Here is a 14,245-nt window from a genome sequence, read left to right on the forward strand (position 1 = left end):
TGCTTACCAGAGTACAAGTAACAGATACATCTCAACATCAACTGTTCAGAGGAGACTGTGTGAATCAGGCCTACGTGGTTGAATTGTTGCAAAGAAACCACTACTAAAGGACACCAATAATAAGAAGAGACTTGCTTGGGCCAAGAAACATGAGCAATGGACATTAGACCGGTGGAAATCTCTCCTTTGGTCTGATGAGTCTAAATTTGAGATTTTTGTTTCCAACCGCTGTTTCTTTGTGAGACGCAAAGTATATTAACGGATATTCTCCTCATGTGTGGTTCCCACCGTGAAACATAGGGAAGGAGGTGTGATGGTGCGTTGCTGGTGACACTGTCTGATTTATTTAGAATTCAAGGCCCACTTGGCTACCATAGCATTCTGCAGCAACACGCCATCCCATCTGGTTTGCGCTTAGTGGGACTATCATTTGTTTTTCAACAGGACAATGACCCAAAACACACCCCCAGGCTGAGTAAGGGCTATTTGACCAAGGAGGAGAGTTACGGAGTGCTGCATCAGATGACCTGGCCTCCACAATCACCCAACCTCAAACCAATTGAGATGGTTTGGGATAAGATGGATCGCAGAGTGAAGGAAAAGCAGCCAACGAGTGCTTAACATTTGTGAGAACTCCATGACTGTTGGAAAAGCATAAGCTGGTTGAGAGAATGCAAAGTGTCTGGAAATATATTTTGGTTACCACATGATTCCAAATGTGTTATTTCATAGTTTTGATGTCTTCACTATTATTCTACAATCTACAATTAGTCAAAATAAAGAAAAAACGTTGAATGAGTAGGTGTGTCCAAACTTTTGACTGGTACTGTAAGTATTCAGACCCTTTGCTATGAAACTCAAAATTGAGCTCAGGTGCATCCTGTTCCCATTGATCATTCTTGAGATGTTTCTAAAACTTGGGAGTCCACCTTTGGTAAATTCAATTGATTGGGCATGATTTGGAAAGGCACACACTTGTCTATATAAGGTCCCACAGTTGACAGTGCATGTCAAAGTAAAAACCACACCATGAGGTCGAAAGAATTGTCTGTAGAGCTCCAAGACAGGAGTGTAGAGGCACCGATCTGGGGAAGGGTACCAATAACATGTCTGCAGCATTGAAGAGCCCCAAGAACAAAGTGCCCTCCATCATTCTTAAATGGAAGAAGGGCCTTGGTCAGGGAGGTGACCAAGAACCCGGTGGTGACTGACAGAGCGCCAGAGTTCCTCTGTGGAGATGGGAGAACTTTCCAGAATTACAACCATCCCTGCAGCACTCCACCAATCAGGCCATTATGGTATAGTGGCCAGACGGAACCCACTCCTCAGTAAAAGGTACGACAGCCTGCTTCGAGTTTGCCAAAATGCACTTAAAATACTCTGACCATGAGAAACAAGATTCTCTGGTCTGATGAAACCAAAATGTAAATCTTTGGCCTGAATTCCAAGCGTCACATCTGGAGGAAACCTGGCACCATCCCTACGGTGAAGCATGGTGGTGGATGCATCATCCTAAGTGGATGTTTTTCAGTGGCAGGGACTGGGAGACTAGTCAGGATAGAGAGAAAGATGAACGGAGCAAAGTACAGAGGGATCCTTGATGAAGTCCTGAGCACTCTGGAGCAGGTTCTCAGACTGACGTGACGGTTCACCTTCCAACAGGACAACAACCCTAAGCACACAGTCAAGACAATGCAGGAGTGGCTTTGGGACAAGTCTCTGAATGTCTTGGAGTGGCCCAGCCCTTTGGCAGCGATTACAGCCACAAGTCTTCTTGGGTATGATGCTACAAGCTTGGTACACCTCTATTTGGGGAGTTTCTCCCATTCTTCTCTCACAGAACCTGATCGAACATCTTTGGAGACCTGAAAAAAGCTGTGCAGCGACACTCCCCATTCAACCTGACAGAGCTTGAGAGGATGTGCAGAGAAGAATGGGAGAAACTCCCCAAATACAGGTGTGCTAAGCTTGTAGTGTCATACTCAAGGCTGTAATCGCTGCTGTAAGGTGCTTCAACAAAGTACTGAGTAAAGGGTCTGAATACTTAGTGAAATATCACATTTACATATTTCGCAAAAAAGTCAAAAAAACTGTTTTTGCTATGTCATTATGGGGTATTGTGTGTAGATTGATGTTTTATTTAATCCATTTTAGAATAAGGCTGTAACGTAACAAAATGCAGAAAAAGTACAACGGTCTGAATACTTTCAGAATGCACTGTATGTACATGATTGCCTCATTCTACATATACAGCTCTTATAAAGAATACACAGATGGCATGCTGTATAACTACATGAACTACATAAGGGGTCTCCTTGTCCTTACCATTGACGTTGAGGCTAAGTTCTCCAGTCAGGCCCTGGGCCCCGGGGATGATGACCTGGCAGAGGTAGCGTCCTGAGTCCGACTCCTGCGTGTTGTTGATGTACAGGGACAGGTTGGCCGAGGGCATGGTGGCCGTGAAGCCCACGCGCTCCCCGAACTGGGGGCTGCCAAAACTGATCGAGTCTGGGGTGTACGAGATGATCTGTGTGGGGTGGATGGTGGGGACAAGAGCCATGAAGATTGTTGCAAAGCTCCCTCGAAAATCCTGTCCTTTTCTTAATTTTACACCATCTGCCATTAACAAGATGTTCTCTTAGCTGATGTTATGTTCTTAATAGAGCCATGAAAAGTGCATTGAGTAGGAATATAATTAGAGTACTTTAAAATATGACAAAAAGATTAGAAGATAATAACAAATCCACATTCTTTCAAATCATATGGACCTTTATGCAAACAAGTCCTTTGGAGCTAAAGACTACCGGGCCAATTCAGAGTTGAGATAAGGGTTCTCTAGTTATGTCAGACTACCACCCCATGACTGGGCCTTTAGCCAAAGCAGCTTGCCATCTCAAGGCCAACAACTGCAATCTCCCAATCAACTGCTGGTGAATGCTACTGTAGTGGACTTTTTGTGTTTGTTTGATCCCCTTTGGGACTTGGTCCGTCTGTATACTATGGTAGGATAATCTGGAATAAGCAAACATACAGAATAAACCCACATAGGTCATTAGATAACATTGTCTGTGGATGTAAGTTTTGGGGAAGAAGTCAGATGACAGTTATGGCCCACTGCTCACTTTCGCCAGCTTAATATGTTTTGTAAAGGGTTAAAACCAACCTAACCCCAAAATCACAACTCTGTTCAGTGGTCTTTCTAGGGAGTTTTTCCTAGCCACCGTGCTTCTACACCTGCATTGCTTGCTGTTTGGGGTTTTAGGCTGGGTTTCCGTACAGCACTTTGAGATATCAGCTGATGTAAGAAGGGCTATATAAATACATTTGATTTGATTTGTTTAGCATTGTTTCACTTGATGGCCTAATTTTCAGAAATGTTACATTTATGCATTTTCAAGCAAGGGTAAAATACAGTGAATAGATGGAGTGTTAAGCCTTTTATTTGATTCATTTAGGAGGTTTTCCAAAGGAAGAGCTTTGCCAGATTAACAGTATAACAGCAGTCAAACATCCTTCATGATAATAATCCTCCACGTTATAGCCACAGATGGCCAAGCAAGTCAGATTTTCAGTTTTCATTGGAAGCTTGAGCAAAAACTGCACAGAACATAAACATATTTTTCTGAATACTCAGACAAATGATGTGAAGTATCACAGAAGTCAGAGTTTAACATTAACAAAACCTAACAAAATAATACATTCATCATTTCAAGTTGACTTAAAAAAAATGCAATATTACAGATTAGTTAAATTTTTACACCAAAAAACCTTTCCATGTACAAAGTACTTCTGACAAGGAAGTATGTAACTGGTATGCAGAGCTAACGCAGGTACCTTTTATTGTAGACTTATGATGTCACAGCAAATATGCCTTTGCCTTAATGTTTGGTGCAAAAGTTCAAGTTACTGTACGTATCTCAAGTGAGGACAGCCCTTAAATCGTCAGACGATCAGCACAGATGCTAGAGGCACCACACACAACAAAACAGATCCTAAAACACACTCACCAGTTGGGTGTTATTGGCCACAAAGTTCCAGAGAACGGTGTTCTTGCCAGTGATGGAGCTGGGGCTGTACCAGGCCTGCAGCACCACTTTCTGACCCTCGATCACTTCCATGGTCCTCTGCGGCATCTGGATCTGGGCCAGCACACCTGGAGTTGGGAGAGGGGTACTTTATTTATACTTTGGATATCACTTTTCAACAAAGATTTATATAAAATATTTATATTATACATACACATACATGCATACAGTTGAAGTCAGAAGTGTACATACACCTTAGCCAAATACATTTAAACTCAGTTTCACAATTCCTGACATTTAATCCTAGTAAAAATTCCCTGTCTTAGGTCAGTTAGGATCACCACTTTATTTTAAGAAGGTGAAATGTCAGAATAATAGTAGAGAATGATTTATTTCAGCTTTTATTTCTTTCATCACATTCCCAGTGGATCAGACGTTTACATACACTCAATTAGTATTTGGTAGCAATTTGGTAGCTTTGCCTTCAAATTGTTCAACTTCAGTCAAACGTTTGGGGTAGCCCATTCCTCCTGACAGAGCTGGTGTATCTGAGTCAGGTTTGTAGGCCTCCTTGCTCGCACACACTTTTCAGTTCTGCCCACAAATTGGGTTTGAGGTCAGGGCTGTGATGGCCAATCTAATACCTTGACTTTGTTGTCCTTAAGCCATTTTGCCACAACTTTGGAAGTATGCTTGGGGTCATTGTCCATTTAGAAGACCCACTTGCGACCAAGCTTTAACTTCCTGACTGATGTCTTGAGATGTTGCTTCAATATATCCACATAATGTTCCATCCTCATGATGTCATCTATTTTGTGAAGTGCACCAGTCCCTCCTGCAGCAAAGCACTCCCACAACATGATGCTGCCACCCCCGTGCTTCACGGTTGGGGTGGTGTTCTTTGGCTTGCAAGCCTCCCCCTTTTTCCTCCAAACATAACGATGGTCATTATGGACAAACAGTTATATTTTTGTTTCATCAGACCAGAGGATTTTCTCCAAAAAGTATGATCTTTGTCCCCATGTGCAGTTGCAAACCGTAGTCTGGCTTTTTTATGGCGGTTTTGGAACAGTGACTTCTTCCTTGCTGAGCCGCCTTTCAGGTTATGTTGATATAGGACTCGTTTTACTGTGGATATAGATACTTTTGTACCCGTTTCCTCCAGCATCTTCACAAGGTCCTTTGCTGTTGTTCTGGGATTGATTTGCACTTTTCGCACCAAAGTACGTTCATCTCTAGGAGAGAGAACGCGTCTCCTTCCCGAGCGGTATGACGGCTGCGTGTTCCCATGGTGTTTATACTTGCGTACTATTGTTTGTACAGATGAACATGGTACCTTCAGCCGTTTGGAAATTGCTCCCAAGGATGAGCCAGACTTGGAGGTCTACCATTGTTTTCTGAGGTCTTGGCTGATTTCTTTTGACTTTCCCATGATGTCAAGCAAAGAGGCACTGAGTTTGAAGGTAGGCCTTGAAATACATCCACAGGTACACCTCCAATTGACTCAAATGATGCCAATTAGCCTATCAAAAGCTTCTAAAGCCATGACAATTTTCTGGAATTTTCCTAGTTGTTTAAAGGCACAGTCAACTTAGTGTATGTACATTTCTGACCCACTGGAATTGTGATACAGTGAATTATAAGTAAAATAATCTGTCTGTAAACAATTGTTGGAAAAATGACTTGTGTCATGCAAAGTAGATGTCCTAATCGACTTGCCAAACTTATAGTTTGTTAACAACAAATTGGTGCAGTGGTTGAAAAAATAGTTTTATTGACTCCAACCTAAGTGTATGTAAACTTCAGACTTCAACTGTGTGTGTGTATATATATACACATATATATACACACACACACACACACACACACACACACACACACACACACACACACACATATATATAAGCTGGAGAACATCTTTAAAGGACCCACCCCCAGAGGAAGTTGTCGCCACAATTTTGATGTAATTTCCTGTCCTAGAAAGGCAATGCACTTGTAGGTTCCACCTCCAAAGAATATCGATGACTACTTATACATATTCATGAATTGGGTGTGTGAATTTCCATGTGGAGTTGATAAACAACGGGCACTGACAGCTGTCAGTGTAGCTAGCATGCTAGCCTTATCGACCTACCTAGATCTTGCTAACCTTATCTAGCTAGCTAATGTTATTTGTTGTTGCTGTTATTGTTTTTTACACCGTATTCAAAACATTAGCCAGATTGCTCTGACTGGTTCCGGAGATGGATTTGTCATAAGCATTGATTTATGGAAAACTTTGCCACAAATGGAAACCACCAGCCTCTCTTTGACTTCGCCCTCTTTTGTCAACTCCAACGTTTTGCCATCTTCCATAAATTGCAGACATGAATCAGCCATAGAAATAGTTAAAAAGAATAAGCTGATGCTCCAGTAATATGGGTAACTATTGAAAGATACAATGTAGAAAAACGCATATCTCCAGTACAGTCGTGGCCAAAAGTTTTGAGAATGACACAAATATTAATTTTCAGTCTGCTGCCTCAGTTTGTATGATGGCAATTTGCATATACTCCAGAATGTTATGAAGAGTGATCAGATTAATTGCAAAGTCCCTCTTTGCCATGCAAATGAACTGAATTTAAAAAAAAAAACATTTCCTCTGCATTTCAGCCCTGCCACAAAAGGACCAGCTGACATGTCAGTGATTCTCTCGTTAATACAGGTGTGAGTGTTGACGAGGACAAGGCTAGAGATCACTCTGTCATGCTGATTGAGTTTGAATAACAGACTGGAAGCTTCAAAAGCAGGGTGGTGCTTGGAATCATTGTTCTTCCTCTGTTAAACATGGTTACCTGCAAGGAAACACGTGCCGTCATCATTGCTTTGCACATAAAGGGCTTCACAGGTAAGGATATTTCTGCCAGTAAGATTGCACCTAAATCAACCATTTATCGGATCAAAAACTTCAAGGAGAGCGGTTCAATTGTTGTGACGAAGGCTTCAGGGCGCCCAAGAAAGTCCAGCAAGCGCCAGGACCGTCTCCTAAAGTTGATTCAGCTGCAAGATTGGGGAACCACCAGTACAGAGCTTGCTCAGGAATGGCAGCAGGCAGGTGTGAGTGCATCTGCACGCACAGTGAGGCGAAGACTTTGAGGATGGCCTGGTGTCAAGAAGAGCAGCAAAGAAGCCACTTCTCTCCAGGAAAAACAATCAGGGACAGACTGATATTCTGCAAAAGGTACAGGGATTGGACTGCTGAGGACTGGGGTAAAGTCATTTTCTTTTATGAATCCCCTTTCTGATTGTTTGGGCATCCGGAAAAAAGCTTGTCTGGAGAAGACAAGGTGAGTGCTACCATCAGTCCTGTGTCATGCCAACAGTAAAGCATCCTGAGACCATTCATGTGTGGGGTTGCTTCTCAGCCAAGGGAGTGGGCTCACTCACAATTTTGCCTAAGAACACAGCCATGAATAAATAATGGTACCAACACATCCTCCGAGAGCAACTTCTCCCAACCATCCAGGAACAGTTTGGTGATGAACAATGCCTTTTCCAGCATGATGGAGCACCTTGCCATACGGCAAAAGTGATAACTAAGTGGCTCGGGAAACAAAACATCAATATTTTGGGTCCATGGCCAGGAAACTCCCCAGACCTTAATCCCATTGAGAACTTGTGGTCAATCCTCAAGAGGCGGGTGGGCTGATGATGGGCTGCCATCAGTCAGGATGTGACCCAGAAGTTAATTGACAGCATGCCAGGGCGGATTGCAGAGGTCTTGAAAAAGAAGGGTATACTGACTCTTTGCATCAAATACTGACTCTTTGCATCAACTTCATGTAATTGTCAATAAAAGCCTTTGCCACTTATGAACTGCTTGTAATTATTCTTCAGTATTCCATAGTAACATCTGACAAAAATATCTAAAGACATTGAAGCAGCAAACTTTGTGGAAATTAATATTTGTGTCATTCTCAAAACTTAAATGGACACGTGCATCCTTTGGTAGGTAGGCTGCTGGCAGGCTTCGGCTGAGGTACAGCAAAGCCAAGTCAGCCTATGCTCATGGTTTTCACAGGGGAAGTGAAAAGATAGGCTACAATGACTTTGCTCATGATCATTAACACTGCAAATGACATACAACTATAAGTTCCTTGAATTTCCTTCACAGGTGCGTTTCATTATCTGAAGACACTTCTAGCTAACATTACACAAATCAAAGCAGTGGAGCAAAACTTTAGTGGTCAAAACCATTCATCTTGGGGCGACGGGGGAAGCGGGTTTGCAAAATGCTATCATGTCACAATTATACTCTTAAAACAGACTAGCTAAAAAATGTGAAAATTGTCAACTTATCCAATGGATTATCTGATCAAGCTGATCCTAACTGTTAGAGACCAATTTCTATTTTGCCCTGTATATCATAAGTGTTGGAAAAACTAGTCAATAATCAACTGACTGGTTTTCTTGATGTCAATAGTATTCTCTCTGGTATGCAATCTGGTTTCCACTCAGGTTATGAATGTGTCACTGCATGGTCCTAAATGATGTCACCATTGCCCTTGATTCTAAGCAATGTTGTGCTGCCATTTTTATTGACTTGGTCAAAGCTTTTGATTCGGTAGACCACTCTATTCTTGTGGGCCGGCTAAGGAGTATTGGTGTCTGAAAGGTCTTTGGCCTGGTTTGCTAACTCTCTCAAAGAGTGCAGTGTATGAAGTCCTTACATCTGCTGTCTCAGCCACTGCCTGTCACCAAGGGAGTACCCCAAGGCTCAAATCCTAGGCCCCACGCTCTTCTCAATTTACATCAACATAGCTCAGGCAGTAGGAAGCTCTCATCCATTTATATACAGATGATAGTCTTATACACAGCTGGCCCCTCTCCGGATTTTGTGTTAAACACTCTAGAACAAAGCTTTCTTAGTGTCCAACAAGTTTCTCTGCCCTTAACCATGTTCTGAACACCTCCATAACAAAGGTCATGTGGTTTGAAAAGAAGAATGCCCCTCTCTCCACAGGTGTGATTACTACTTCTGAGGGTTTAGAGCTTGAGGTAGTCACCTCATACAAGTACTTAGGAGTATGGCTAGATGGTACACTTTCGTTCTCTCAGTACATATCAAAGCTGCAGGCTAAGGATAAATCTAGATTAGGTTTCCTCTACTGTAATCGCTCCTCTTTTACCCCAGCTGCCAAACTAACCCTGATTCAGATGACAATCCTACCCATGCTAGATTATGGAGACGTAATTTATAGATTGACAGGTAAGGGTGCTCTCGAGTAGCTAGATGTTCTTTACCATTCGGCCATCAGATTTGCCACCAATGCTCCTTATAGGACACATCACTGCACTCTATACTCCTCTAAATGGGTCATCTCTGTATACCCATTGCAAGACCCACTGGTTGATGGTTATTTATAAAACCCTCTTAGGCCTCACTTCCTATCTGAGACCTACTGCAGCCCTCATCCTCCACATACAACACCCGTTCTGCCATTCACATTCTGTTAAAGGTCCCCAAAGCACACACATCCATGGGTCGCTCCTCTTTTCAGTTCGCTGCAGCTAGTGACTGGAACGAGCTGCAAAAAAAAAAAACCTCGCCGGACAGTTCTCCATCTCTTCATTCAAAGACTCAATCATGGACATTCTTACTGACAGTTGTGGCTGCTTTGCGTGATGTATTGTTGTCTCGACTTTCTTGCCCTTGTGCTGTTGTCTGTGCCCAATAATGTTTGTACCATGTTGTGCTGCTGCCATGTTGTTGTCATGCGTTTCTACCATGCTGTGTTGTCATGTGTTGCTGTCATGCTGTTGTCGTCTTCGGTCTCTCGTGGTGATGTGTGTTTATCCTATATATATTCAATATTTTATCCCAGCCCCTCGTCCCCGCAGGAGGCCTTTTGGTAGGCCATCATTGTAAATAAGAATTTGTTCTTAACTCACTTGCCTAGTTAAATAAATAAAAAAAATACACTTTACTGGTAAAAAAAAGGAGCTGCAAAAACAAGTTTACCCCCACCATTTTAATTTGCTCAATTGCTCAGGCGGCAACAAGGCTGTTTGGCTCATCTCACTCAGTCACAAAGAGGAATAACCTTGTAGCTGTTTTTGATTAATAAAGAAAACCATGCTGGTGGGTGCTAACATTCAAATGAAACACAGCCCTGAAACAAAACATAAACTGAAAATAATTTGTATGTCATATCATAGGAAAAGACACCACATTCATACGGATTTGCACAAAGTGGGCAGTTCAGATTAGTCACTTCAAGCCCAAATATATCATACTTTGACAAAAACGATGACTTGACTTAAATCGTCGTGCAACATCATGAGTAAGCTCTGGTCATCATCGTTCAGCTCGAAGGCTAGTGGATTTCTACTGGTGCAGGTGTTTATGGAAACTGAGTGTGGTTGTGACTATCTGGCTGAATAGATTGCAAAATGCATGGAGCCTTAATCAAAAACAGCTGAGTGTTTCTGGTAGAAAGGGAAAATGCACTTTGTCGTCAGTGTAACACTTGTCACCCTTCAAGAAATGATCCTCCTACTTCATGAGATCTCACATACTGTAAAAAAAAAAATGTAAAAGACCATGCTTAGTAAGCCAACACAGGGAATTAATTTGCAAACTAAATATTTACTCTTTCACTCCCAGAGCTATTGGAACCAATGATAAATCATCACAGGTCTTGCCAACAACAGTTCATTGCCACAACCACTTTGCGCACAATACATAACACCATAAAACAATTGTTTCTACCAACCAAAGACGGGAAGATATCCAAACAGGCAAGCACTTTTCTTCATAACTCTTCATGACCACAAGCTCTTCATTACCAAAAACACAGTCCTAGATGGTTACTTGGTCCCAATAAGTCACAGCGACTGACACACAGAGCCCCCCAAAAAATACATCTTATGTCATTGAAGCAGAGGGGTAGAAATGGACTCCAGACAGCACTCCAGTTGAAAGTGGATCAACTGTAAAATTAAAAAAACTTGAATGAAAATGAAATAAAGAAAGTGGATGAATCTCTACCCGTCTGGTTTGCCAGCTTGGTCACTTAATGGGTCAGTCAGGTTTGTCCATGGTCCACTCAGGGCACTCCCCACCCACCCACACTATCCACTCAGGCACTTCTATTCCCTCCTTTATCCACAGCTAATCGTCTTTACCATTATTATTCTATGTTCTATTGAGCTTTGGGAATTACACAAACCTCATCATGGCTTAAAGCAATATAGCTAGCATAGGATCTTAACCCCTTACATTCCAGCTTTGGAGGCAGCCGAGCGGAGGGATTTCTTACAGAGCAGTTTACTAGACATTGAGAATAGCGGTAGCTATATGCAGTGGTGGATATACTGTATTATGCTCTCCTGGCAATTCTCTGAATTCAGAGAGTTAAGTCACAATGTTTAAATCGCTAAAGAGGATGGGTGGCTAGCTGTCTCAAAATTCCTGGAACGTTCAATAAATTACCTGGTTTTCCCTAAATGTTTAATTTTTTTATTTATCCGTTATTTTACCAGGTAAGTTGACTGAGAACACGTTCTCATTTACAGCAACGACCTGGGGGTCCAAATCCCGGTTGGGTTGGAGGATTAGTGGAATCAGGAGGGAATAAGATAAAGTCTGGAATCCTCCAAGCAGGTTTTCTGGAAAACCAGGGAATGTATCGAAAGTCCCAGGAATTTTTCGACATAACCTGAAAGGCGGCTCAGCAAGGAAGAAGCCACTGCTCCAAAACCTCCATTAAAAAGCCAGACTACGGTTTGCAACTGCACATGGGGACAAAGATCGTACTTTTTGGAGAAATGTCCTCTGGTCTGATGAAACAAAAATAGAACTGTTTGTCCATAATGACCATCGTATTGCTTGGAGGAAAAAGGGGGAGGCTTGCAAGCCATAGAACACCATCCCAACAGTGAAACATGGGTTGTGGCAGCATCATGTTGTGGGAGTGCTTTGCTGCAGGAGGGACTGGTGCACTTCACAAAATAGATGGCATCATGAGGGAGGAAAATTACGTGGATATATTGAAACAACATCTCAAGACATCAGTCGGGAAGTTAAAGCTTGGTCGTAAATGGGTCTTCCAAATGGACAATGACCCCAAGCATACTTCCAAAGTTGTGGCAAAATGGCTTAAGGACAACAAAGTCAATGTATTGGAGTGGCCATCACATAGCCCTGACCTCAATCCTATAGAAAATGTGTGGGCAGAACTGAAAAAGTGTGTGCGAGCAAGGAGGCCGACAAATCTGACTCAGTTACACCAGCTCTGTCAGTAGGAATGGGCCAAAATTCCCCATTCCTAAAAATTCCAAAATTCCCCCTACTTATTGTGGGAAGCTTGTGGAAGGCTACCCGAAACATATGACCCAAGTTAAACAATTTAAAAGGCAATGCTACCAAATACTAATTGAGAATATGTAAACTTCTGACCCACTGGGAATGTGATGAAAGAAATAAAAGCTGAAATAAATCACTCTACTATTATTCTGACATTTCACCTTCTTAAAATAAAGTGGTGATCCTAACTGACCTAAGACAGGGAATTTTTACTAGGATTAAATGTCAGGAATTGTGAAAAACTGAGTTTAAATGTATTTGGCTAAGGTGTAAGTAAACTTCCGACTTCAATTGTATATCCTCCAAACACCAGCTTCTCGGGCATGATCACTTAAATAATGCACGCTATAAAATGCCCTTCAAGCCAATCAGAGACAAGTATTAAACAATGCCATGGTATGAAGTGTTGCTCTGATTTCCTGTATGGGTCAGTAATAATAATAATAATAATAATAATAATAATAATAATAAGCTGAAATAATCACATTTATATCAGATGGAAGAGATGCCCTTCAATGTCATTTGTTGTTTCTTTTGGGTAATCATGTAATATCCTTGTTTTTCAATAAAATTACATTTCCAATTTTAAAGAGCTGTGTGTAATCTTCCTTCATCTCTCAATCCAGTCCATCACTGCATGCCGTGTGTTTGTGTTTGCGTGTATTTTGCGTCTGCTAGTGTGTGTAACTATCACATGGGAGTGTGTAATCTTGTCAGGGTGCGTCTGTGGAGTGTCCATGTCATACGAAATGTGACGTGTGTATAGGTCTTGTCTGATGTTCCATGTTCCCACTCCGAAATTATTTAAATAATTTGTTATTTTAGCCCTACTCTAAATTATTTGCCCAGTGTTATCAGAACACATGAGGATACCAGTAGGTCATTTCTGGTGTTATTTTGATTATTCATTAGAATAAACCCCTAACCTTAATCTCACAAACATGCATGCACACACGCTTACAAGCATACATTCACAACTGCACACACACCTTTTTAAAAGAAGCCATCTTTCAGATAACTGACATGATCAAAATACCTTGAAAACACCTTGAAGGGTTAGTTGTTGTAAGATGCCCAATCACCCAAGCTGGACCCGATCACCATCACAGTCATCCTAACCTAATGTAGCAGGTGTAAAAGAAACACCTGAGCGGAGTTCCCAAATCTAGTTTTCACCCCGGAAAAGGAAGCTAGGTTGAAGATAGCCGTATACCTAAAAACCGGATGCATGCGGTTGTTGGCAAAGCCGCTAAGGATGTCATCACCCCAGTCCACTGCCTGTTCTGATTGAGTGGAGATTTACTCAATAAAAACCACATGGCCAGAGAGACTGCAATGTCTCCAAATAACCAGGTGGGGGAAGCAGATAACCAGCACCTGCCACTGAGCACCAATGAGCTGAAACAACAGTGATAGAAGATCAGTACCTTCATGCAAATATAATTTGAATCTCTATTCCACAGTAGTACAGTTTCTTAACATACCCATCACCGGTAATCTTCCTGGGTTCATATACAAACACAATACAACCAGGGATGTAGTGGTAAACACATAGGTGAATAAACCCTGAGCACCATGGGTATAGAGGTGTGTAGGTAATGCAAAATAACATGAATGTACAGTAGCATAATAGGTAATAATAATAGCTTAATAACTGAGTTCCCTCCAGAAACAATATAAATATAAAGGGAATGTATAGGATTAATACAGAGGACCCTTTAAAAACAACCCATTCATTAACGATAATGCTAAACTTTCATTGCTTTCACAGACGAAAAAAAACGCATCAAGGGTTGAACTGTGAGAAGCAAAGGCGCTCTCTGAGTGGAGTCAGTGTGTTTATATTCATGATTACAGGGTGTATGTGTGTTTA

The 14,245-nt window shown here is 41.7% G+C and overlaps 1 protein-coding gene across 3 annotated transcripts in view; it reads right to left on the reverse strand.

Moving 5' to 3' along the window:
- Window positions 1-14,245, reverse strand: part of LOC120031260 (endothelial cell-selective adhesion molecule-like) — a 61,816-nt gene that overhangs the window by 6,248 nt on the left and 41,323 nt on the right. For all 3 annotated transcript variants that reach the window (XM_038976939.1, XM_038976953.1, XM_038976947.1), the window contains exons 2-3: window positions 4,008-4,153; window positions 2,326-2,527 (exon numbers count right to left, since the gene is read on the reverse strand). In XM_038976939.1, coding sequence (XP_038832867.1) covers window positions 2,326-2,527; window positions 4,008-4,153 — 348 coding nt within the window. The remainder of the gene's footprint in view (window positions 1-2,325; window positions 2,528-4,007; window positions 4,154-14,245) is intronic.

The sequence above is a fragment of the Salvelinus namaycush genome, chromosome 3 (assembly GCF_016432855.1).
Source record: "Salvelinus namaycush isolate Seneca chromosome 3, SaNama_1.0, whole genome shotgun sequence".
NCBI classification, from domain to species: domain Eukaryota; kingdom Metazoa; phylum Chordata; class Actinopteri; order Salmoniformes; family Salmonidae; genus Salvelinus; species Salvelinus namaycush.